Below are 25856 nucleotides of genomic sequence, written 5' to 3'. Positions count from 1 at the left end.
GATAAGGATGATAAGAAGTGATGAGGAGTTATATGGGTCTCATCACCGTTAATAATGGTTCGACGCAAATGGATAAGTTGCTAAATGGCTTGTAATGGTCGGATCGAGTCTGATAAGATAGACAACAACCGATAAGGGTTTATACTGGTCGGATCACGTTTCATAAGATTGATAATGACACCGGGCTGCGTGGAGATGAGCAAGTGACACAATGCTTACGCATACTTAGACAACTCCCAGAGAAGTTTCTGTGTGACCTTTTTTTTTTTCTTTTTTTTTTGTAAAACTTGTAAATTATCACCCTGTATATTGCCCTTCCTTGTTACGCCTAGCACAGTGGTCATTGCGGAAAATTAATGGAGCAGGCTGGCCGTGCTTTGACCGTGCTTTGACATCGATTGGATTCGCTGTATAATGACGCCAAAGTTCCGCAAAATGCGTTGCTACGCACGTTGTCGTAGGTTATCGACCCGCGTGCACACCATAAGCTGCCTTTTCATTTCCGCAGTTTACCGCGACGCTCATTTCTTAGTCCATTTACTATGACAATACGTGAACTGAACTGTGGCAGGAGTAGACCAAACAATGTACAACTGATCGGGGACTGTACAAAAAAGGTAGTTCGTTCGTTCTTAAGCAACCCGTCGTGGTGGCGTAGTGGCTATGGCGTTGCGCTATACTAAGCCCGAGGGTGCGGGATCGAATCCCGGCCACGGCGGCCGCATTTCGATGGGGGTGAAATGCAGAAACGCCCGTGTACTGTGCATTGGGTGCACGTTAAAGAACCCCAGGTGGTCAAAATTAACCCGGAGCCCCCCACTACGGCGTGTCTCATAATTAAGTCGTGGTTTTGGCACGTTAAACCCCAGATTTGTAAAACCCCTGGTGAGGGGACCCAGAAGGTTAAGGCAGAAAGTTGGGCTAGCTGGTAACGATTTGCATAATGAGACATGATTACTAGCATAGCAAGACGCGGAACACGGCGCGGCACACGGAGCGCGGCATATGGTATTGATTAATGTTCACAGTGGTAACGTATTTCGAGTACGCATGCGTTGAGCGGATGCTTTACGTATATATGCTTGTTTGTGCAAGTAACGAATTCATCTGAAGTCGAGCGTGGTCCCGTTTTTTTTTTCTTTTTTTTTTTTTTTTTAAGTCTCTGTCTTGCTGCGCGAGTAATCATGTCTTGTGCCCCAGAAGGGGCCCCTCAGCAGGTCACATAGCAAAATTTGGTTATACGCTGGAAGTTGTTACGTGCCATATCTACGGAGTGTCCTACCGCAACAATTTTTCAGATTAGTTCAATAATAGCAGAGATAGAAATATTTGAAGTAGCGCGAACCCATGATTTCAGGAGGTGAGCGTTACCGTCAACATAGACACTCTCTCCACTTGCCCCGTCTAGCCTCCGCAAGCGAAATTCCGTCCCTGCAAGTACCATATTGGAGCCGGAGGATCGCGTGACAAAAACGTCACAGGCCCCGCATTCTTTCTCTCTCTCTCACACACACACTCTGGCGTTTTTGCTGAGTAGCGCACTTCCGGTGACGGTCCCGCGCGCGAGCTGTTTCGTTTGTCTCGTTTCGCGCAGCGAATGATTTAGCGCGCTCTGCACTAGAACACCCGATCAGTGACACAATGACGAGCACTAAGGCAGGTGCGAGAGGATGAAAGAGCACGGTCACGGCGCTGGAACACGGTAGAAAATGGCATAGTTTCGTTCTCTGCGCGCGCGACTGCACGACGTTGGAACAAGCAGATGAAACGGAAGTACATCCCTCTCGCTACGGTACGAAGTTAAACAAAGACACGCTGACATTCGGTTTGTATGTTTATTATTTCTCTAAACTTCAATTCGTCTATTGAACCAACAGGTTAAACAAATAACTGATGTTGCCTTGAATAATTCTCCAAGTCACGTGCCACTATGAGCGACGTCACAGCACTGCCAAGTACGTAGGTGCACTTGCGCGATATACGTCGACTATCCGTATGGGAGCGCGGCGCCCGCGAGGAGCAAGCGGTGTTTGGCTTGAAATTTATGCTCTTTCCGCGGCGCGTAGGGATGTAATACATAGCAGACACGATCGTTGGCGCGCATTGTATGCACTGCGCTTATCAGGTCGAAATGGCGAGACGTGGTGAGGGGCTCCTTAAGGAAGAAAAAAGAGGGGGTTGCAGTAGGGGGCGAACGCAAAGAAAGCTTGGATGAAGAAAGCGTGCATTCCCCGATTCCAGCACGCGTCCTCCCTTTCCGTTGCTTCGCTGATAAGCTAAGCATTCATGAGTGGCACCGGCCTTCGCTCGGAGGCCGCAGTGAAGATGTGCGAAAAGAAAGAATGAAAAGAGAGTATCCCGTGACCGTAAGTGTAGCGCATTCAGGCGCGAATTTGATTTCCTTGAATGAGCTCGCTCGAGGAGGAGGGGATGACGCTACGGGCGTCGCTTCGACGCGTTCGAGCCGCTCAAAAGGCACGCCGCGCTCGGTCCTGAACGACAGGAAAGCTCCATAGGTTCTGCGGGATTAACCCCAGAGCTGGCGGGATTAAACGAGAGAGCGCGTCGCCGCGGGGCACCGCGAGCAAATAGCGGCGTTTCTCGAAACGGAGTGCGCGTCTATATATGATGGCGTCGGAAAGTGAGACCGCTCCAGAGCAACTTTAATTAACTGCCTGTCCCCGCCAGTGAATGGAGTGGGGTCGCTCTGCAAAAGCGCTGCATGCATTCGCATAGCGCGCAATCATCGCACGGGTGTTTCTTCATCTTATGCAAAACGACGTGAATGTAATCGCCTGTCGTTAATTATAACGCAGAATCCGCCAAAGTGGATGCAGATTAGTTACCCTATGAGAGGGTATACATGGCTTTGGCTTCTGACGCTGTCGAACTTGGATTCGACGGCAGCGTGATCTCACAAGGCAGGCGCAGAAATCGCCAAGTTCGTTCGAAGATGGGATATACGCAAAACTTATTTTAGTCGTAAAAAAAAGTATACTCTATAAAGTGCTTCATAGGGCCGGTTTAGAGATCACTAACGTATTTGTTTAATCAGACTGCGTATATAATCAATATCCGATGTGCCGCCGCCGGCTTTTGACATCTGAAAGCGCTGCGTGTGCGCCTGTGATCGAAAAGCACAATCGCCCATCAGTATATAGGAAGCTCGCAAATAAAAAAATCTGGAGCTCGTTTTTGAATTTTACGCCCTCCTTCGTGATTAGCGATTGCATTTCTGCCGATCCACACAGAATATACGTGACAGTGCTGTCACTATCTCTTTGAGAAATTAAGGAGGTTTTCAAAAATGACCAGTTGCGATGCCAGAGGACAGAAGATCAAACGAATTGTGTGCATGCGGTGCGAATGTGTACGTGTCTAGCATACGGTGCACACTGCACCATTTACGCGGCTAGCGTTGCTCTTTTATCGGCGTAGTCACCTTTCTGATCGCCGCCATTGTCGTTCTCCTCACTGCAGTTGAATCCATTGAAGAGCCATTTGTCAACGCCCGCATTAAAAAAAAAAAAAAAAAAAAAAAAAAAAAAAACATCGGCCCTTCCACTCGATGAAGATGGTTAACCAGCGAAGCTGAAACGTGCAGCCCCGGTGTTTATCACTGGGTTAATCCCGAGGGTTAATAAAGTATTTCTCAATTATGAGGTTACACACACGTTCGGCTGCGACGGAGAGAACGACGTCACTGACGGTATACCCGCAGTCCGCCGTTGTCGCTTGCGTTCGATGTCTCGAGTTTGCTCGGCGGCGTGGTGAGCAGCATTCGCCTGCCATTGCCTCTCGCGATTCTTCGAAATTATATTGCTTCAAAATTAAATCTGTACGTCACGGTAAGACAATGAATGGCTCATACCCCCTTGAGAAAGCAATGGCTCATCCCCCCCCCCCCCCCCGTAAACGTGGCGTCCCTATTACGACGACAGAAGAGAAGTGAACTTCTACCCATTCTACGCTGGAATGATGAGCGGCAACGTAGCCAGCTGTGGAAGGAGACGACGACGACGAACGCGGGAGCAGTGGCACGAGCGCGTGCCGCGTACGAGCACGAGCGCAACCCGAGGGGCGCCAAAGAGCCAGCTGCGGAAGGAGACGACGACGCTCGAGCCAGTGCTGATGATGATAGTTTTCTGTACACAGGCGATTTCGCCTAGCCATGTACGATTTCGTCTACACATATAATGATTCGCTTTAAAATATATTGACATAGGCGTTGCAAAATGTGCGTTCGTAAATGAGCCGGCGCGTGCACACGTAGGCTTGTGGCTCTTTTAAAGATTTTCAGAAAACTGTCGAACTATAAACGACCGCCAAACATCTCTCCTGACAGTCACAATTCAGCTAATTGGTGGTAAGAATCTAGAGCCGTGCTTTTGTAGCGATGCTTTTCCGGTGTTATTCCTTTCCGCGCTTCGTGAGTGGTCGAAGCGACGCTCCGCCCGCGTTTTCAGTGGGATCAGCCGGCCGTGAACGGTGGATGATAAGAGTTGCATATAGAATCAAGTGGAAGGTATCGCTACGGAATCACGGCCCCAGGGTGCTATAACGTAAAATTATTCCAAACTGTTTTGATTGCAATTTCTGCAATCAGCCTCCACGATTGGTCAAAACTTTTTCGGGCCACTCCCAACTTCGGCTTGTCTGTCACGCGACGTCACGAAAACCGCGATAGCTCCCCATCTGATATAACGTGTACACACTGATTATGCATGATTAAACCGCACAAAATAAAAATAATCATTCCTGATTCGACGCCTTTTCACCATTAGCCCTCTGCTATTGGTCCAATGTTTTCCGGCTACGCCCACTTCGCCTGTCTGTCACGTGACCTTACAAAACCGCGAAAACTCACCACGTCAAAGTGACGTGTTCGCGAAAAAAAAAAAGCATTAATATGCCGAACAAAACTGAAAAATTTTCTGAATAGCCACAGACTGCCCCGTTCCGAAAGGAATAGAAGATGGCTGGGCCGCGATCTTGTAGCGAGGCATTATGACTTATTCTACTCTAGTCTTATCATCCACCGCTTACGGCCGGCGGATCCCGTTGATAACGCGAGCGGACCGTCGCCCCGACCACTGACAAAGAGCGGCATTATTACTTTAAAGGCATCGCTACAAAATACCGGCCCTGCCCGCCGATCGCTCAGGCCCTCGCTACTCGCACCTACCGGTGAGCATGTAGTTATTTGCGCATGATAAACCTTTTTTTGCGTGACAGTAAAACGTTATCGAGCCCTTCCGGCATGCATACGACATCGCTCTGCCAACTCGTCCTTGCTGAGGATCCGTTTTAGCGGCATTCTTATCCTTCCGTTGCACGCCGCCGCGATTTTCGACCAGTCACCGCAAGCTTAAGTAAGGCGAAGCGGACCAATCGCAGAAGCCGGCACCACCCTCTTCATGCGGTTACCTATTTTCACTGTGCTGGCTCGGCGCCATCGAAACCCTCTCCACTAGAGCGTGCTCCTCGCCTCTTGTCAACCAATTAGATAAGAAAAACCGCTGAGTGTAGACAATGTTATTGGTTTTGAAATCAAACAAAGGTGACCTCCTATAAACGAGGAGAGTCTTTGATTGGGTTGTTCAGACAACGCTGCGGGTCACCGCCCGATGCTTGCGTTGGTGGTTACGGAAATTTGATGTCAGGAGTTTGGAATCAAAACAGTTTGGAATCATTTTACGTTATAGCGCCTCTAGTCAGCATTCAATAGTTTTGAAATACCACTGTTATGACGCGCTATCATTGGCCTAGATCTGCTACAATTGAATACCAACATGCCTGAACCCATATGTGTGAGAGCACGTATATACACATGACACTCATTCTGACGTCGGGTATTCCTTCGGTACCATCTATCGGGATGGTGGCCATGAGCCTCGCCATGTCTCGTGCAGTGGCTTTTTGTCTACGTTCCTCGACGTATATGTGCCCTTGATGTGCATGATAATGGTGATAAAGGCGTTGGCGCGTTGCGCTTTGTCGAACACAATGGCGTTGTGCCAAATCACCACTTCCGCCCGGGTGCGCCCGGGCTGAGGAGGGGGGCACGAGAAAAGGACTCGCGAGGCTACTACGGCTGCGTAGTGGCGTTATTGTGCACGAATTGCTGTTTTTCACGAACCAGAGTCGTCGCTCGCGTCTCGCTCTTGCGACTTCCGAATGGCAAAATATTGGTTTTCGCCTCCTCGCGCTATTGTAATCGTCTGCTTTGATATTTCGACTGAGCGCGTCGCGCTTCGCCTCACGCAAAGTTTTTCTATCACCCTTCTCGAATATCACGAAATGTCCGTTGCTCTTCCTTCGTGCCTGAGACTAATGTCCTTGTCCGATCCTGGCCGTGATCTTAAATGCCTCTAGATTGGAAAGAAAAAACATAAAGCAATTCTAAGGGCCCTTTTCATAAAAGTGCGACTGAAATGACTTGCGAAGCCTGTATTCAAAGAAAATCTCTTACGCAAAGATTGTTCGTAAGAGCCAATTCTAGCCAATCCTCATGCTGGGCATAATATTAGCGAACGCGGCCGGCCAATGACTATTAAAGATCACTTACGAACAAAAATCTCTGTGAATTCGGCCCCAAGTCCCTCTTGCACGCAGTGCAAATCAATCACCGCTTGCTCATCATCGGTGATTGCTCATCAATCACCGCTTCGGGTTTCACGTTGGCGAACTTGCGATATACCAAGGCGAAGATATTACGCGCTTTGGTGAAGCTCGATTGTACTAGAATACAGTATATATAGTTCAGTCTAGCCAAAACTCTACTGTGGCGCTATCTATAGCATCCACTCGGCGAATGACGGCTGTTGCATCTCAGATTTGGATGTGCACCTTTACGTCTTCTGCTTCCTATTTTTCTGTCCTTTGTTGTTGTTGTTTGCATAATTAGTAGGTGTGGGCGAATATTCGAAGTTTCAAATACGAATCGTATTCCAATCAATTCGAAAATGAACTATTCGGTATTTTCGAATATCGAAACTAACCAAATATTTCGCAACAACCGACTGTTAAAGTCGGGTTACCGTTCTCCGCCTGTAAACAAAGTATCGCAATTTAACTGATGTGAAACAACGAGAAAAATTTTGATGCAATGCAGAAACAAAATGAGTAATGCAAGCTTTGTTTTTCGTTTCGCTACGCAAGACGACCTGTGATTTTTGCTTGCCTGTAATTTAGTTTTGCAGTCTATGCACGTAGAAGTTTTATTTTTATGGTACAGCCAGTGATGTATTCCTTGCAACGGGCTCTTTTACTTGTGTCTGCGGCACATAAATCTTTCAGCAACTTTGCCGTTTATTTTTCTCCCAACTTCTGGTCTTTATTTATTTAGGATTTATTTAGGATTTTTTTATTTAGGATTTTTCGAAAGCTAGTCGTACAGCAGCTATTCATTATTTCTTTTTTATTCGAGAGTTTGCTCTGCCGCATAAAACATGCGATTCATGCAATTAAGTTAAATCCACATATATTCATTCTTAAAAAGCTTGCTTGCAACTAGGCTCTAAAGATGGTGACAGGGTATTCATGCAGTTCTTTTAATGATTATTAGTGATCTTATGTTTGCGTCTGTTCCTAGTTGTTCGTGATAATTGGCTTTTTTTTTCTTCACTAGTCAGTACAAGCATGGCACCTAATTATAACGAAACTAATATTCTTGCTGTAAATGTATGCATCTGCGTTCGACTATTCCATTCTATAGGTACTCACTATTTGTATTTGACTTGTATTCGAAAACGTTTATATTCTCCAACCTCTAATAATTAGACATTAACAAAAAGATGGTTCCGACAAGGGGACACGAACCAGTGCAAATAGTAGGTAAAGCTTGCCATCGTGCATGAATAATTTTTTTTTCTTTACGCATCTAGGAGAGACATATGACACACAAGAGGCTTCGGACAAGAGGCTTTGCGAATCAGTGCGAACAAACTTAACTTCCTATCCTATAGCTAAAAGCGTAGTCGGTCGCGGTGCGCGCCCACGCGGGGTGTGTTACAGCCACGAACAATTAAAGCCTAAACCCAATGAGAGCGATTTTGTACGCGACGGTTTCGAGTGACAAAACGGGCCGTCGCACGAACAGATCGCGCGTTCTTGTCGCTCGATCGCTCCGTTCTGAAAATGTAGAATTCGTCGCCCGGAAGTGCTATGAGCGACTGACCAATAGCGCGAAGCCGGAACGATGTCGGAACAGGATGTACATCAGTCAAGTGCTACCGGATGTCGCACGGAACGAGCAAACGACCGAATTTTTATGCGTGCAAGGATAAATAAAGCTACTGCAAGACCGTCAGAAATATTTTATGCTGCTCCTCACAGCAAAACAAATAATTTAAATTATAAAGCGTTCGTCACGGCAGTTTCGGCGCGCGTATACTAGCTGCATGCCCTCATACCGGCAACACCGCGGTAAGATGTCGCTCAAAGTCGTCTCTCGCGTCCGTACATTGGGGGCACGTTAAAGATCCCCTGACGGTCAAAATTAATCCGGAGTCCCCCACTACGGCGTGTCTCGTAATCAAATCGTGGTTTGGCACGTAAAACCCCAGAATTAATTCATTCATACTCTCTCGTGGAGGTCGACTTGTAGGCGACGAGTGGACGCGACAGACATTTCCATCGCGTCGCTTGTCGCCGTCGCACGAAAGATCGCTTACGTGGGGTTCATACTTTGTTGCCGTGCGCAGAAGCTTTCCATAATGGACTATATAGCTTTATGAGCGCGTATGTTGCTGTGCCGCGCGCTGCTATAGCGCTTGTCGCTGCCGCAGTTAGCGACTCCCGGCTGGTATGGAGCTCCACGCACTTATAATTTTCCGTTGTTTCGCATTCTCTGTACTCGCTGATAAAGTTCATTGTGCGCTGCGTTGTGGGAAGCGTCTATAGACTCCCGCCTAGAATGCGAAATTATCCTATTGAGTGTCAAATTTGATGTTGAATATCTCGGAATGGAGGTGATCTTGAAGATCCACACAAAATGAAGTTGTCTTCGAATTGATCACTGAAGCTTTGAATGTAAACATATCACTATAAATCGTGAAATTAACAAAAAAGAATGTTTGCCGGTTCTACTTGTTCACAAAAACTGTTTCTGCCAAAAGTACATAAACTGCTAATGCAAGCAACGTACGATTTGCGTAGATAACATTAGTTTTATCAAATTAATCGATACTTTAACTTTAGAGGACTTGTATAATATGGAGGTAACGGCGTTGCGACAACGAAAAAAATAAATAAGGAATCGCCAATTCCATTTAGGGAGGTAAAGAAGGAGAATGCGCCTATTACATTAGGCTCTGCTGTATTATCAACATACTTTTTCTCAGAGAGTGCTGCATCTTAAAGGATAGATTTATAGCGGCGAGATCACACTGAAGGTCCTCAAAACGCCTCCCAAGTCTGCACGTAGCACGTCCAAGTGCTTCCTTGCTTTTCTGAGCCACTGAAGTGCTTTGAAGCACATCTTAGGACAACACCACTTCGTCGCAGTCCATAGTAAGGCCATTTTTAGTGTTTGGATTGCGTTTATGAACCAACGACCACTCACTGCTTTCACATGGCTTGTCCACTGTAAAAGCTCCGTGTAATGTAGCTTCCAACCGCTTTCGTAAACCTGCCCTGAAAGTCAATTTTACTGTTCGAAAATGTGTTTTTGGCCGCTCCAAAAGCTGCTCCAAAAGGGCATGGACTAGTTGCATCACTGGAGCAGAATATGTGTAAAGAGTGGTTTCAACACATGGCGAATCGCGAACGCTGAGATGGACAGAAGGCGTGAGCGGCGCCGTCTCGCGTGTCGCTCTCCTGAGCATCCAGCTATTTTGACTGTTTTAAATGTGAACCATGTGCCATCACGCTCAATTTCCGCTATACTTCGACGAAGAGTATGTTGAAAAAAAAAACGCGCTATTCCTCGATCAAGGATAGCTAAATTCGATCTGAATAAAAATACTGATTAAAATACTTGTTCTCTGGAAACTTCCAAATAATTTAATCCTCTCCTTTCCGTTTTCCGCCGACAGTCGTGTCTGGAGCATCTAACAAGATTATGCCCGTTTGCGAGTGAGTTTTTCGTCTAGACGCGGTGATAATCGGATTAAAGCTGGTCGTTTTTAGTCTTGTTTAACAACGCTGCAAGCAAATCCTGGTCTGAATTGAATAACTTTGCGATGCGATCGGTAAGTGCCCTGCATGCCACAATTCGTCCTAATGCACATGGCGTGTCTATCGATCCATATAGTTGTGCCGGAACACGAGCCGTCCAGCAAGCTAGAATTCATGCGTAAGTGACTATCGTTCGTGACAAGTGGTCTTTCGACATCAAACTTTTGTCATGTTTGCAGTTTTGTATTGTTAGCGATGGTATTCTGGCATATCTTGGTCTTTGGCATCCATATTTTTCTCGTTCTCGTGAGATAATAAACGTCAGGAGTTGGAATTGTATTACGCAGGGCATTCGTTCCAAACGACGCGAGCTTTGACCGTGTTACAGAGAAATTCGTACGTTATCGAAAAGAAAGCGCGTCGTCATCCGTGGAGCCCCTGCCGATGAGCACTTACCCCGTTCAAGCCGCTAGTGATTTGGACGCCTGAAATCCCTCACGCCGAAAACGCTGCATGGCGAGAAAAGAAGGAAAGCTTTCAACCGGCCGTAAAGCATCGAGTCTCTCTTTAAAGGGGCGCGCCATCGTTTTCGGAAACACTCGCAACTGTGATGTGGCCCATGTGTAGCCCTGCAAAGAGAATGCACAAATGCTCGGTTGTGCCGAAAGTCCCGTGGCTATAGTGCACATCGGAGTGCTGACGATTCGAATGCGCCTATAGCCGGAATTCCACTTCCGAAAGCGACGATGGCGCTGAACGCGCTCCTTGGGTCTCCTGGAGAGCCTTGTATTCTACAGCATTGTGAAATTGATTTCCAAGTATGCGTTTTCTATCTTGTTTGTCGTATGGTGTGGAGTGCCCGTTGTTTTAATGGTGGGATTTCCTTTCGTAAACTATCGCTGACTGAATCATTCTTGTCTGACGGCTGTGCTGTTTTCCAGTGTATAAATCCTTTTTCGCGCGCTGTGAAAGCACGGATAAGTCCTTCTTTATCTGTTCTTTTCTTTAAAGCACTACTTGTTCGCAGACGTTTATCTATGAAGTTGTTATAACAAACTTGTTAGCGCCTTTGCTAAATATTTATTTTATTGTTTACTAAACTACAGCTAGTAGACACCTGTTAAAACGAACTCTAAGGATGGTGATCCACAGAACTCATAATTTGTTATTCCTGTTGCGCCAAATATCCACGATGCAAAATAATTTATGAAACAGCAATAAAGCTCAAAGGCAGACGTAAAGAAAGAAAGAAAAAAAAGAAAGGCGTTTACTATCGGATAATTGCATGATAATGTGATTGTGCACTCTTACTTAATAACTGACTGATAACTGACTAACAACTGACTGATAACTGATAATAACTGATTGTGCACTTAAGTTATTGAGATACCCGCCGCGGCGGCAGCCCAGTGGCGTTGCGCTACTGAGCTCGAGGTCGCGGGTTCAGTCCCGGCCGCGTTCCGATGAGGGCGAAGTGCAAAAACGCTCATCTACTTAGATTTGAGTGCACATTCAAGGGTGGTCAAAATTTATCCGGAATCCCCCACTACGGCGTACCTCATTATTAGATCGTGGTTTTGGCGCGTAAAACCCAAGAATTTAATTTATATAATTCTTAAGTTGTTGAGTAACCGTTGCTTGCCCGACCTGAGCAAAAATTGTGCACTCTCCCAAAAGCTGGTATTTCGTATTACTTGCTCAAAATTTATTCACTGCCTTCATGTTGCTAAGAAAAAAGAATACAAGTAAAATGTTCAGGGCAATCAGCTGCGTCATGTGTAAAGGTGGTTCTTGTCTCGTCAGCTGTCTCAGTCGCCTGATTATCAGCCCTGCAGGTTCCCACGTCGTGGTCGCCGCTGGTGCAGCTGTGTATGTCCACAGAAACACCGTTTCCTTTGTGTGTAGCTAGGAGAGGCGCCTCCTTCAGGTCTGCCTGTCCGGACGGCTCGCTGGGCCGAATAGCAGGCGTCAGTGGCGGCTTCCGAAGTTCGGTGTATAGAATTAGCAGTTTGTGTTAAGCGGATTTCTTTCGCATTAGGTTTACGGCAAACCAACGCAATGTTCACACATTGTTCATTGCGAAATATTGTCATCCACCTTCGAAGCTACAAAGAAAGAAAACTTGGCAGTTGAAAACAAAAATTTGTCCTGTTCCGGGAGTCGTACGCGGGACCGACACTTCACCGAGGCGGTCGCTCTACCATCTGAGCTAACCACATCGCAGAGCGAGGGCGAATTATTAGACAACTCGAAGCTCTGGGACAACGAATATGAGAAAATTCGGTTTAACCGGTTTCGTCTTAACGGACGTCTACTTTATACTCAACGCCCGGACGGCGTTACAGAGGTGGCGGGTACACTATATTGTAGCTAATCAGCATGAAAATGGAGGTGCAGCTACGTCAAAGAGCAGTTCGTGATGGCAGACTTGTCTTCTGTGACAGCAATAGAAGGGGAGCCTGATTCTCTTACCTGCATATGTCACCGGCAAAAATAAATAAATAGAAACAGATTACTGTGACAGACAAAAAGAGCCATTTTGTTTGTTTGGATGGCCAACGCGGTACGTCGACCAAGTATGCGATGGTTGCGAGATCAATTTATATGAACAGCTTGATGGTGTAGAAAGCCGCTTAAAAAGGATTAGTACGGGAAATTATTTTTCGTATTGCGTAGCCTTGCAATTTGTAGAGCACGCGTGATTAATGTTACGCTTGCCGTGAGAGGGTTGACTAGGATTAAACGCTCTGAGCGGTTTTCAATGGATTCTATATATGTTGTCCCTGAACATGTTTTGAGGTGCGTAGGTTTGGATTGAGATGTAATACCTGGAGACGTACAATGGTGTCAAAGAAAGAACAACACTTGCGAGATTTACTATCAGTTTGAGGAAGGGAATAATCATTTTCAATTATTATCGCGCGGAGAGAGTTGAGGCAATTGTGAAGGTCAATAATATAAATTAGGAACAATAAAAAAGGAAGTTAGAAACGACTCTATGAAAAGGCCCCGAGTCTTTTGTAACTTTCAGTTTTTGTTGTTTATAATGGACCCAGGATTCCAGTTATTAAACTGATGGAAATCCCCGCGCGATATGGGAGTGGTTAATCAGAGTAGATTTGGTTTAGCTATACACTGTGCATGAAAAACTTGGGCAAACGGACAAACAAAGGTTGTCGGAAAATGATGGGAAGAAATAAAGAATGTGCGCAAGTACGCGAGGAACATCACAGCAACCGGGTCACGCAGTCCAGTTGTCTTCTAAACGCGCAACAGCGTGTTTAAATATGTTAGCATGAATCTCAGCCTGAACCGTGTGTTCCAGAATCCTCTAGGCCGACGACGGACACTTGGTTGTCCACTGTGTCTAGTGCGTGCTCTGGCGCTCGCATTTGTATTCTGAACCGAGGGCAGCGCTAAACGAGATGCGTGGTATAGCTTCCCCGTAGCCACAGCCGTAGCCACCTCGAGCTTATTCAAGCTCATGGTCGCCACAAGTTACTCAGCCTGTGGCGAGCCAGCTGGCAGACAGCAGCTGCAGATGGGGATCAATCCAGGGAACCAAGACGAGAATTGAATTCGGTCGAGTCTCACCGTGCAAGTACGAGCTCGCGCGCTAGGAAGAGCTGGCCTTGTAATAAACTTCTTTCTACCCCTTGCAGTAGTGTTCCTTGCAATCTCACCATGGCAGCACGATGCAAGCGTGATGCCGAGGGAGCACTGTTGAAGCAAAACCTTTCGCGACAATTTCGCACACGACACCGTCTTGAGCCCTGGATTCTCATTTCTCTGTACTGCCGCTGTAGCATGAGAGGTGGCAGTGTCTTGAGCGTCAGTGGTGGAACTGATGCTACAATTGCTCCAAACAGCTACGAAGAGCAAATCTTGCTACATGCTGCTACGAAAACCTCAGTTTTTCAATAATTGTTCCGTGTCCGCTCCAAAGACTCAGGCTGGAGGTCTGGTGGTCATGATTATGAGAACGACGCCAGAGCTTGCACATCCGCTACTTTGTAGCCTAAGTATGGTGGCAAATAAATATTTCCGGTAATTAATTTTTCTCCGCGTGTTGATTTGCGAGTACATTAAAGCTGGGTGCATTGTTAGCGGTATTTTAAGCGCGGCGGTTCCACTCAGCCAAAATAATTCTCAGAGCAGTAAAAGTTGCTGGCAAGCAACAGCAGCACTTACTAGTTGGGGAGGCATCAGAAGTGACGCGAAACTGGAATGAAACTAGATGGATCTTGATATCCCTGGAAAAAAAATTAACCAAGAGATTTTCCATGATGAAATCAAATCTGCAAAAAATATGCTGAACTCCTAATTTCTAAAGGTATACGAAGCAAATGCTTCTCCGATGTCCGCAGCGGTGAGACACTGCTGAAGGAGGGCCAGTTGAGTCTCGAAGCTCTTGCAAGCCTGGAAGTCATTCCAAAATAAGAAGTAAAACTATATACTAATGCTGCATGCAGCTTGAAATTCCTTCTGTGCATTTAATTATCATTTTGCATTTGCCTTGTAGCGCAAGACATGGTGTCCTTAATTATTTTGTGATTTCTTCTAAATGTAAATTTGTGCATTTTTTGTGTATCGATAGCTTTGTAATATGATTTAAAGAGTTGCGGAGTTAGCGTTCTCGTGTTTTGTGTCATTCACTTATCCAAAATTATCTGCTACATAAGCCAAAATGTCTGCTACAAAAGGATTTTTTTTTTTTTTTTGGCTCCAAAATCTGCTACAAGAAGTGCCTTGACTGTTCCACCGCTGGGAGCACAACCATTCTGGAATGCGAATCTGCCCCGAGCACTGAAATCACTTCGCGTGCAGCGCATGCGCGGAGGCCGGTGTAGAGCGCTTCGCTAGGCACGACGCAAGGAGCTGAGAGGTTTCGTCCCCGAGGGACTGTTTAGAAAATGCTGGAAGGCATCGGATATAGAGGGCGGTGTTACTGTTATCGTTACGGAGAAAACCGTATGCAGAAAGCGGGCATTCTCCATTAAGATGGCCGCCGTGGGTTGCTTTGTGCTGGCGCTACACGTTGTCGCTCTCGGCCGGCCCGTATGCACGCGTTGTCGGCCTTGGAATAGGAGATGAGCGACCCTTTCTTGGCCTCGTTAGCATGACAACGAACCATCGGCACGAGCTCTAGACAGCATTGATATTCACCGGTGGGCGAAGTCCTGCTTTTGCTGAAAAGGGTCCTTTCGGCATAGACGTTAGCTGCCTTCGCGCGCGGAAAACTGTATACTCTGCTCTTCTCGGCGCTACATTTGGGGTGTATGCACTTTTCTTCGGACTACATCTCCTATAGGGATATACTATGCATGAGTTCTCATTTCTGCCTACCAGCGGTGCCCCGAGCTCGCCATCGTCTACGAGACAGAGTTTGACGCTCGAAACTTAATTGCTATCTGAGCAAATTTCGTTCAAAACTGAACAGTTCTGCGCACAAGCCGACCGCCTCATGTCCTGCAGCGTCGTATCAGACCGGTGGATACCCAGGTGGTCAAAATTAATCCGGAGCCCTCCACTACGGCGTGCCTCATAATCAGAACTGATTTTGGCACGTAAAACCCCAGAAAGAAGACCGGTGAAGACATTCCCCGCGGGGTCGCGGTTCGTTCAATTGCAATGTTTCACAGCCTCATTTTCTTTTTTTTTTTTTTTTTTTTTTTTTTTTAGCTCTTTCTCTCTTACCCGCCGCGGTGGCTTAGCGGCTATGCTCTTGCGTGCTAAGCACGAGGTCGCAGGATCAAATCCCGACCGCGGCGGCCGCATTTCGATGGGGGCGAAATGCAAAAATGCTTGTGTACCGTGCATTGGGGGCACGTTAAAGATGCCCTGGTGGTCAAAATTAATCCGGAGTCCCACATTACGGCGTGCCTCATAATCAACTCATGGTTTTGGCACGTAATACCCCAGAATTCAATTCAATTATCTCTCTCTCTCTCTCTTCATGCTTCTGTCCTCCGATTTATTTTCCCGATAGTGGCAGATAACCCTTCCTTCTCCCAACTCGTTCGTGAGCCAATTATATTATTAGTCTCGACTGGTAGAAATGTGTTTTCCTAGTTTAGTGCCTACTCTTTCGCAATTATCGCTCTGCGATAGCGCGCTTGCGGAAGCCTGCTAAAAAGCACGGTCTCGCGAAACTCGCTTTATGCGATTCCGGTTACCGAAGTGGCTGGCCATGATCATTACCCAGTGAGCTAAACACCCACTTTTTTTTTTCATGGACTTTAAAGAAGGATCTTGATATAAATGCTTATACAATACGATATCTGATACCACCTCAATGTGACGATGTGCCTTTTGATATGCTCCTGCTTATGGCGTTGCACAGTTTATGGAAAACTCGCATGCTAGACCGGAATGCAGAACCAATTGTATCTTCGAAGTCACATTTCATTCGGATGATTTCACAGCTGAAAGACTTTTATGATCAGAGAGACTCCCAACCAGACTGGTATCCGTTGTCGATGAAGTGTATCGTTTTGCCTCCCTTTTAGAGAACTCTTACTGTAATAATTGTACTGTGAAGTGTTTGTTTTGTGCTTGTAGACGTGTTTTGGCCGCTATGGAAATATCTTACGTATTCGTAATAAATACCCTGAGCTCGTATTCGTAATAAATACCCTGAGCTAAACACCCACGCTTGCTGATGGTGAATATATCTGAACCATATGAAAGTGTTTTAACGGCGGTACAAAACAAATGTCAAAGGAGAACAGTTCAGTTTCTATGAAGGCTTTGTTGAAATATTTGGTGATGGTGAATAAAAACCATCTCTAGGACCACATGTAGAGCCGACTTGCAGCATTGTAGAGATAAGGAAAATTCCGACTTTGCGAAAATTTAATGTCAATCACGCCACACATTCCCGATACGTTTCGGTGGTCGTGGGATGCGCCTTCCGTTGGGACATTCCTTCACCGACGGAAATGCCACCTATCTCTGAGGGCTCATGCGCTTCGCGTCGCGTAACACTGTCTGATAAGCTGTCAATAGGTTGATAAGGAGTGATGAGGGGTTATATGGGTCTCATCACGGTTGATAATGGTTCGACGCGGATGGATAAGGTGCTAAAGAGCGATAAGGGCTTATAATGATCACAGCAATTCTGATGAGGTTGATAAGGACCGATAAGGGCTGAGTCCGACAAAGTTGATAACAACCGATAAGGGTTGTTAAGGGTCGGATCTTGTCCGGGAAGGTTGATGACGGCCGGTAAGGGTTTATAAGTGTTCATACTGGTCGGATCGAGTTTCGTAAGATTAATAATTACACCGGGCTGCGTGGAGATGAACAAGTGGCACAATGCTTACGCATACTTAGACAACTCCATTGGAGTTCCTGCGTGATTTTTTTTTTTCTCCCGCTAGTACAGCCAAAATTCTCGCGGGCGAGCGGGAAAGTGCGTGCGTGATCGTCCAGCTCAGCAGACGTGGAGGTGGCTTGGTATCTGTGTTCGTTGCGGAGAAGGCATCGTGCGTTTCTCTCAGTCCCAAGCGGCGGCTTCTTTTCGCCGGCGCGCGCAACGTGATATCTCCGAACACCGGCCGCAGGAGCTGATAAGAGCGCGCGTGCCGAGGCGAGATTCTCGCATTGTCGTTCGGCTCTCGGGAGCGAGTTGCCCCAGAAAACAAAATGGGCAACCGCGCGGGAATGGAGCGCGGCGCGCGCTAGTGCCATCCGCTCGTATATAGCCTCGGCAATCCCCTAAATCCTGCGCCCCTCGCAAGCGATGTCGACTAGTGGGTCCATACAACACAACGCAGTACGCCGCGACAGGGCTCTTGCTGACGTGTGCCACGCGGCTAAGCGCACTGCTGCTGCTGCGCGGTATAAGAGTGATGCCTCTCGGAGCTCAAGGCTTCAGATGCGCTCACCGCACGAGAAAGGCAGAGCATCAGGCACAGTGCATTAGGCACTGTAATCCATAAAGTGTCGGGCGCCCCTCTACAGGACTTGGGAAATCGGCTTCGGAATGTCGAACGAGCAAAAAACTCGCCGCAGAAAGTGCGTTGCGAGTGCATGCACGAAGAACTTGCGCAGTGGTATCGTTTTATCTAGTACAATACAATCGTTTCCCCTTAGTGAAACAGTGGTGGTAACTTAGTCGGAAAGTATAAATTTAGCGAGTTCTTAGTCGCCTTAACGACAACATTGCTTTTTTAGAATCTTAGCGACTTCTTCAGTGACCTTTTAGTGACGTAAATAGCTAGTAAACTGCCCTGGTAAAATTCCTCAAGAGGCTTTCGTTAAATTCGATGCCTCGTCCCCATTTTATCCAAAGGGGATATATGCGCCTTAATTTGTTGCTACGTCTAAAGACGTACCGAAAAGCATGTTAGTTAGCCATATGGGTGCATCAAAGCTTCTTTAGTTTAGGCAAAGCGCAATCTTGAGACCTCATTTTTTTTAATCGGGAGCTTTTTGTTTTTATTGCGATAGCAATTATATGGACACTCATGGTGCATTTTGCCGTCGGTGCCAGCGTCGCCGTGATGTTCCGTATAAAGTCCAAGGGGGATAATACCGTCGCCGCGCACCGTATGATTTATGTGCGAGTGAAAGCGTGCGAGTGGAGCCGACGATCGTGTTTCAGTCTCGCGCGCGACGGAGGAAAGCGGGAAGGAAGCGCACCGTCTTTCGTCGCGCGCTAGGTTTCGGGGGTAAAGGAGGGAAGTACTCCGGCAGCAACTGCGTATTCCGCGGCTGCGCGCGCCATATCTTGAACGCGATCTGCCTTGAGGGCAGAGTCTAGGCGTTTCGACGGCTCATACCTCTGTGCGTGCTGTGTTCTCGCCGCTCAGTTTGATTGCGTTGAAGCGATAGACAGCAAGAAGATCACTTCGCTCGCTGCAGCTGCCGCGCTTCCTCACGCCAGCGTTTTGACAGCGAGTGTCCGCGCTTATCGAGTGTGATTAAGCGAATGTTTGCAAGTTTATACTGTCGACAGAACGCAGAGTGCAGTTACATAACTTTTTTTAATGCTTCGCGGGCCTCTTTTTTTTTTTTCAGAACCACGTTAAAAATAACGTAATGAAAACAACTTCATTGGGTGTTTCTGAGTACGCTCTACAACTTTTCAGATATGACTTGTGCCCTAAAATCAATATTTAAAATATTGCGTAAATAAACTTAAGTTATTAGCTAACTATCGCACTCGTAAACAAGTCTTATTGGGTACTACAGCCGACTGCTCATTCGTCTAAGCTGTACCGGTCTATTTCTAAGGGGTTTCTAGCTACGTGAAACAGCCGGTATGTTGTATATGTGCTTTCGCAAGGAAGCACAAACTCAGAGACAGCACTGAATTTTTCGAGCTGGCAGCAGCATCGCAATGCATAACAAATGGAGGAAGTAGCTTTCGAAATCATGCTTTAGTAGAGCATTTGCACCTTTCATAGCTAATCGAGGCGCAGATGTCCTGCTTCAGAGGAATGGATAACTGCACGTTTCTTACATGGCTGGTATAGTGAAGCGCTCGAACGTGGTAACGTGTGCAATGTCGGATCATGTGCCTCAACAAGCACTATAATGCAGGCGCGCGTCTCTGCATTGTCATGTGAAATGTCGTCACACTTTCGCGGAAGGCCCAAGCGGCTATCCCGATGCTCTCTAAGCATCCTTGTCGGGGCTCGGCGTCTTGCGGCTCTCGATCTAGCCCCACCGGTCAACGAAGCTTTAGGAATTACACAATTTTCGAGGCAATGCCCTTTTATAAGTTTGATGGCGCTAACTAATTGGAAGAGTGATAGTACTGGTGACTTTTTCTCTCTTTTTTTTGCCAAATAGTTTATCCTGGTGCGATCACAAAGTTCACTGACGGATGGCGAGGATTTCGAAGGAGCCACAGGAATGCTTGAGCGTTATATTGTGCGCTCCCTAATGAGTGCAAGTGACTAGCATATGACTCGCGTGTTCACAACAGCATTATGTTTAATGTGGTTCATTTACCACATTCAGAGTTTTGCAGGGTCCGCTTAGATGTACGACGTGAATTAACAGTGAGTTCACCTTCGTACAAAGCTCCGAGATTTCGTGCGGACAGCTCTCTTGCGATAGTGGGCTCTGCCGTACTAGACCGGAACGCCTTTCGGGCGAAACTGCGACTGTTTTTTGTATGCCATTTTAAAGCGAATCCTCCCAGACTTTCCTGACCGTGGCTGCTGGGTGTTGCTGCTGTCTTGCCGAATAGCTCATACATAAAAAAATTAATTACGTGTCCAATGCTGTAAACATTAGGCCACAATCGCATGTGTTCCTTTATCGTACCAACGCCAACTAGTTCCTTGAGATGACCGCCGCGTGTGTCACATTAACCGCTTCACATTGATCACAAGATGTGCGTTGGACCTGCATATATATATTTTTTTCTATTACAGAAAGCCAATCTTGGGACGTTGGCGGGTGTTTACTTCCCTTGTATCCAAAACATCTTCGGTGTCATCTTCTTCATCCGTCTCGTCTGGATAGTCGGCACAGCCGGCGTCCCTGTCGCCTTCCTCACCGTCTTTATGTGCTGTTGTGTGGTAAGTATGTTGCCGCCTCTGATCGAGACTCTCTGTGCACTTAGCGATTTGTCCTCCCTTTCTGTCTTCCTCGTGTTCCCTCAATTAGTGGTAAGTTGGCTCAGTAGCATTGTTTGTCTCTATGCGGCGAAGCCCGCTTGCCGTATTAGACGCATCTTCGTTCGATGAGCGGAAAAGCATGAAGATTCTACACGTAGAGGAATTAAAAAAAAAAAAGCAAAAAGTTAATGTAACAGATAGCCACGTTGCTTTTAAGCTTAAATTATGCATTGCATATTAAACCGTACGCGTCTCACAGCAAGCTGGCAAGATTTCAGCGCATATGGTGCACTAGAAAATTTGTATTTCAAATTTTGAAGTCGCAGTTGAGCCATACAGTAGTCTGGCAACGCTGACGCGTGACGAAATGTAGTTTGTTCAGGGTCGTCAATGTGCGCGGTTTCGTTATGGCATGTGCGTCTCGGCAGGCAAACCGAGATACGCTCGCATTTGGGTATCCTACAACAGGCGTCCGAGATGCGCAGCAAGCAATACAAAAGCCGTTGGGAACGCTGTTGCAGCCTTTCTTTAAGAAAAAAAAAAAAGCTGGCAGATCACACGCCCTGTGGGAATCGATTTTATGCGAAGCAGTGTGCCTACTAAGTTAACGAAACCACCATGAGAGCACCAAGACGTAGGCGGCTTTTTCATGACCTACATGACAGGCATGCCATGACATTCAGGTCATGAGTCCTCAGAATTCCCTTTAGCAACGCCTAGGAGATCTTAGGGCAAAAGCCTTAGCCATGCTCATGAATTATGACTTCACCCATTGACCTTTAGCCTTTTCCTTCACTTAGTATCACATCCGAACCCATTCCATTGGTTTTTGAGTGCAAATCTTTTTTCGCTGTGTAATTGTCATTTTTGCTGGGTCATGGTCATGACTATGGCTTCTACCACCATCCTTTAGTGTTTCCTTCACTTAGTACCCACGTCCGAACCCATTTTGGTTGTTTTTGAGTGTTAATCTTTTTTGCCTGAGTCAATGTCATTTTTGCTGAGTCATGCTCATGGCTATGACTTCTACCACCATCCTTTAGTGTGCCCTTCACTTATAACCCACGTCAGAACCCACTTCAGTGGTTGTGGAGTGTTAAGCTTTTTTTGCTGAGTCACTGTCATTTTTGCTGGGTCGTGCTCATGACTATGAATTCTAGCGTCGTCCTTTTAGTGTTTCCTTCACTTAGTACCCACGTCAGAACCCATTTAAGTGGTTTTTAAGTGTTAATCCTTTTTCGCTGAGTCATTGTCATTTTTGCTGAGTCATGCTCATGACTATGATTTCTACCATAATCATTTAGTGTTTCCTTCACTTAGTGCCCACGTCAGAACCCATTTCAGTAGATTTTGAGTGTTAATCTTTTTTCGCTGAGTCATTGTAATTTATGCTGAGTCATGCTCATGACTATGACTTCTACCAGCATCCTTTAGTGTTTCCTTCCCTTGGTACCCACGTCCGAACCCATTTCAGTGGTTTTTGAGTGTTCATTTTTTTGCTGAGTCATTGTCATGACCTAAATGACATGCATGTCATGTCACTTATGCTCGTCACACTCCTGTCATACTATGCCAATTTTGGTACCTACCAAGTTAACGAAACGACCATGAGAGCACCAAGATGCAGGCGGCTGTTTTGTGACCTACTTGACATGCATGTCATGACATTCATGTGATGACATGTCATTTATGTTAGTCATTTACTCTTGTCATAGTATGCCAATTTTGGTACATACCAAGTTGACGAAACGACCATGAGAGCACAAAGACATAGGCGGCTAGATAGATAGATAGATAGATAGATAGATAGATAGATAGATAGATAGATAGATAGATAGATAGATAGATAGATAGATAGATAGATAGATAGATAGATAGATAGATAGATAGATAGATAGATAGATAGATAGATAGATAGATAGATAGATAGATAGATAGATAGATAGATAGATAGATAGATAGATAGATAGATAGATAGATAGATAGATAGATAGATAGATAGATAGATAGATAGATAGATAGATAGATAGATAGATAGATAGATAGATAGATAGATAGATAGATAGATAGATAGATACTTACTGTCAAAGTAGCAAATGTTTGCCAAGAAATGCGCTTCGCATTTAATTTTTAAAAAAGAAGGCTTAGATAATGAGGTACCGTTTGCCGTATCATATGCGGCAAACATAATGGCCGCAGTACCACATAGTCACGCATCATTGCCATTCTCATCAGGCCAGTAGTCTTATGATTGCTGAAAAAAAAAAAAAAGTGGTTATGGCTCTGGACGCAGTATTGCTCTGAATTCTTATCGAGGAAGCCAGCTAGCACTCAGAGACCGGCAGTGAAGCAAGGGATTTGCATTTTTCTTTTTCTCCGAATACAGAGATTACAGAGACTACTATTTACATATTTACAACAGGGCGTCTTGGTAAAAAATATCCATAGTGCGCTAGGGGAGTGGCTTCCTGGAGAGAGTTTGTCACCCGGCACCACACACCAGCATTGTTAGGCAGGAGTTGCGAAATAAATAAGCTGCAAAAAAAAGCTGTCCCTAACAGCTTTTTTCTTGGTCACCGGCAGCTGCCTTTGTTGCTTTTTGCTGCAAATAAACTCAAATTCAAAATGTGCCAAATCATCTGTGAAGTGCAAAAGGAATGAAATCGGGGAACTTGTTTGCATATATCGGTAACTTCATGCACAACATAATTGTCTGTGTAAATCGAATTAAGGGAAGTTGATTTAATGAAAATCTGTTGTGTCATGCTTGTATGTGCACTGCAGGACTATTGTGCCTCCATTTTAACGCATTTCCTGTATCTTGCGATTCCTTTTTTTCTTGTTTCTTTTTCCAGACATTTACAACTTGCATTTCTTTGAGTGCTATTGCAACCAATGGAATTGTGCCAGGTAAGCTTTTCTGTATTACAGATCATTATTATTATTATTATTATTATTATTATTATTATTATTATTATTATTATTATTATTATTATTATTATTATTATTATTACACAGAAAATAGCAGATTAAAGGTCAACTGCAGCAAAAAATTTTCAGCGCACGAATATAGTTGTAGTGATAGCATAGCAACAGAAAAGGCTTGAGGAAAAATCTTGCAAGCAAAATTTAAACAAATGCATCAGAAGCAACTAACAAGGATTCACACTTTTCATACCAAAACTGGAAGAAGCAGTGCCATTACAGCTCGCAGAAAGTGGTGCAGTACATGGACTTCGGCCTGACACAAACTGACATGCCTGCTCTCTGCTTCACCCACACACAGTGTATGCTGCATGCAGTTGAACTTCCAAGACATTTTCACATACCTTACAAGCAAAATAATGATGACAATAATAATAATAATAATAATAATAATAATAATAATAATAATAATAATAATAATAATAATAATAATAATAAGATACCAGTGGGGGGAGAGGCACATCTTATGTGATTCTGGCATTGGCATCATTTCCTGTAACTGCACAGCACACCACTAGAGAGGCCTGCCATCTGTTATGTGGCAATCTGAATGCTGTTAATTAAAACCTGTGTGATTGCTAGCCTTACAGCTTTGCCACACTTTCTTTGGTGACATATCTACTATCCACTTTAACTAATTAAGCTCAAGTGAAATTTCGTTGCACTTGGCCTTTAAATGCTAAAATAGTCTTGAAATACATCTTCAACATAAGCTTACCCATGGTGTGCATGTGATCATGAACATTGGTGTCATATGCACTCTCTTCTAAGCACAACAGAGAATGAGAAGTCTTGCTCACAGCTTTACTTGCACTTAACGACACATCTCGAAATACTTTCCATCATTCCTGGGTTTTAGAATGCTAGAGTCATAATGCAGGAGTGACAAAACTGAAAAGCCACATACGACTTTTCATGCATCTTTGCGCAGTTTGAGGGAGGCTACCTGGTCAGGCAGCAATTTTCCACTCGTATCATATACAGACATGCATTTTTCAAGAACTTGGATGTAAGCCATTCTCTAAAGCTAAGCATATTTCAAGTAACGATAGAAACAATGTAAATGCTGCTGGTTAATTTTTTTACGTTCCACAATGTCCATAACTACCTTCCTCTCGAAGAGTTACACCAAACACACTGACGTCAGATGTAGCTGTTCAGAATGGTTTCATTCCTAAGGCCCCTTGAATAGGTTTGTCTGGTGTCCCCCATAATAGTGGCCATTGTTGGCTGGAATACTCAAGTGTAATGAATGGCAGGAGTACAGCAATTCGAGCAGTAAAAAATGTGAATCAAGCACCTACAGCAAGTCACACTAGGGAAGTAAATTGTCTGTATGTGCATGGAGAAGAGTTTACAGAGAAGAGTGATATGACAGAAAACTATCTGGAGACAGTAGTGTCGCACGACTTTTAAACATAAGCAACATGGTACGATTTGTCTCTCAACCCAGCACAGAACTATTCATACCACCACCCACATCCAACAAGTTTGCAACAGGTTCCAATAGTGCTGAAAAGTGGCTGCTCTGGCTGTTGGAACAGCCAGAGCAGCCACTTTCCAGATGTGTCGCACCATATGTGTCTCATTCTTAAGTGTGCTAGGAATGATGACAGCAGATTTTCAGAAACACTGCCAGTATGAAATGCTTTGAAAGAAATCTTGCAGTAAGTTATTCTTGGCATTGTTTCTCTTTCATACGTGGGACATTCTGCAACTTATGTGAAGCATCTGAGGCCTCTTTATGTTAGTGTTGCTTCACTGAAGCTCTGTTGTATGGGTAGGGGGCTTTGTTTATTATTATTAATATTATTATTATTGTTGCTGTTGTTGTTGTTTGCCTATACATTAAGTTTTCAGCTGACATGATCTTGCACCACCATCTACTCCCCTTTCAGTGAACTTTTCAGTATTTGTGCAAGGTCTTGTTATTTGTAATTAGTATTTTACATGATAGGGAAAATTGGCATCCACCTGGACTGTAGCACAAAGCTACATTTTATATGCTGGCTGCACAGATGTGTCACCCAATTTGATTTGTCTGTGATTTTTATATCTTTAGTAATAATTTTTCACATTAGGTGGTGCACATTCTTACTTTGGATGCATATGATACCTTTTTGTGCACACCACTAGTTTCACGTAGCCAAAGAGAGAAGCAGCTGCTGGTTAGCT

The 25856-nt window shown here is 45.2% G+C and overlaps 1 protein-coding gene across 3 annotated transcripts in view; it reads left to right on the top strand.

The window, feature by feature from the left end:
• Positions 1-25856, top strand: part of LOC119436165 (solute carrier family 12 member 4) — a 394931-nt gene that overhangs the window by 309690 nt on the left and 59385 nt on the right. For all 3 annotated transcript variants that reach the window (XM_037702933.2, XM_037702932.2, XM_037702931.2), the window contains 2 exons: positions 20511-20657; positions 23552-23606. In XM_037702933.2, the coding sequence (XP_037558861.1) occupies positions 20511-20657; positions 23552-23606 (202 nt within the window). The remainder of the gene's footprint in view (positions 1-20510; positions 20658-23551; positions 23607-25856) is intronic.

Source organism: Dermacentor silvarum, chromosome 1 (genome assembly GCF_013339745.2).
Source record: "Dermacentor silvarum isolate Dsil-2018 chromosome 1, BIME_Dsil_1.4, whole genome shotgun sequence".
Lineage (NCBI taxonomy): Eukaryota > Metazoa > Arthropoda > Arachnida > Ixodida > Ixodidae > Dermacentor > Dermacentor silvarum.
The sequence above is the reverse complement of the archived record's forward strand: the minus strand, read 5'-3'. Positions and strand labels throughout refer to the sequence as shown.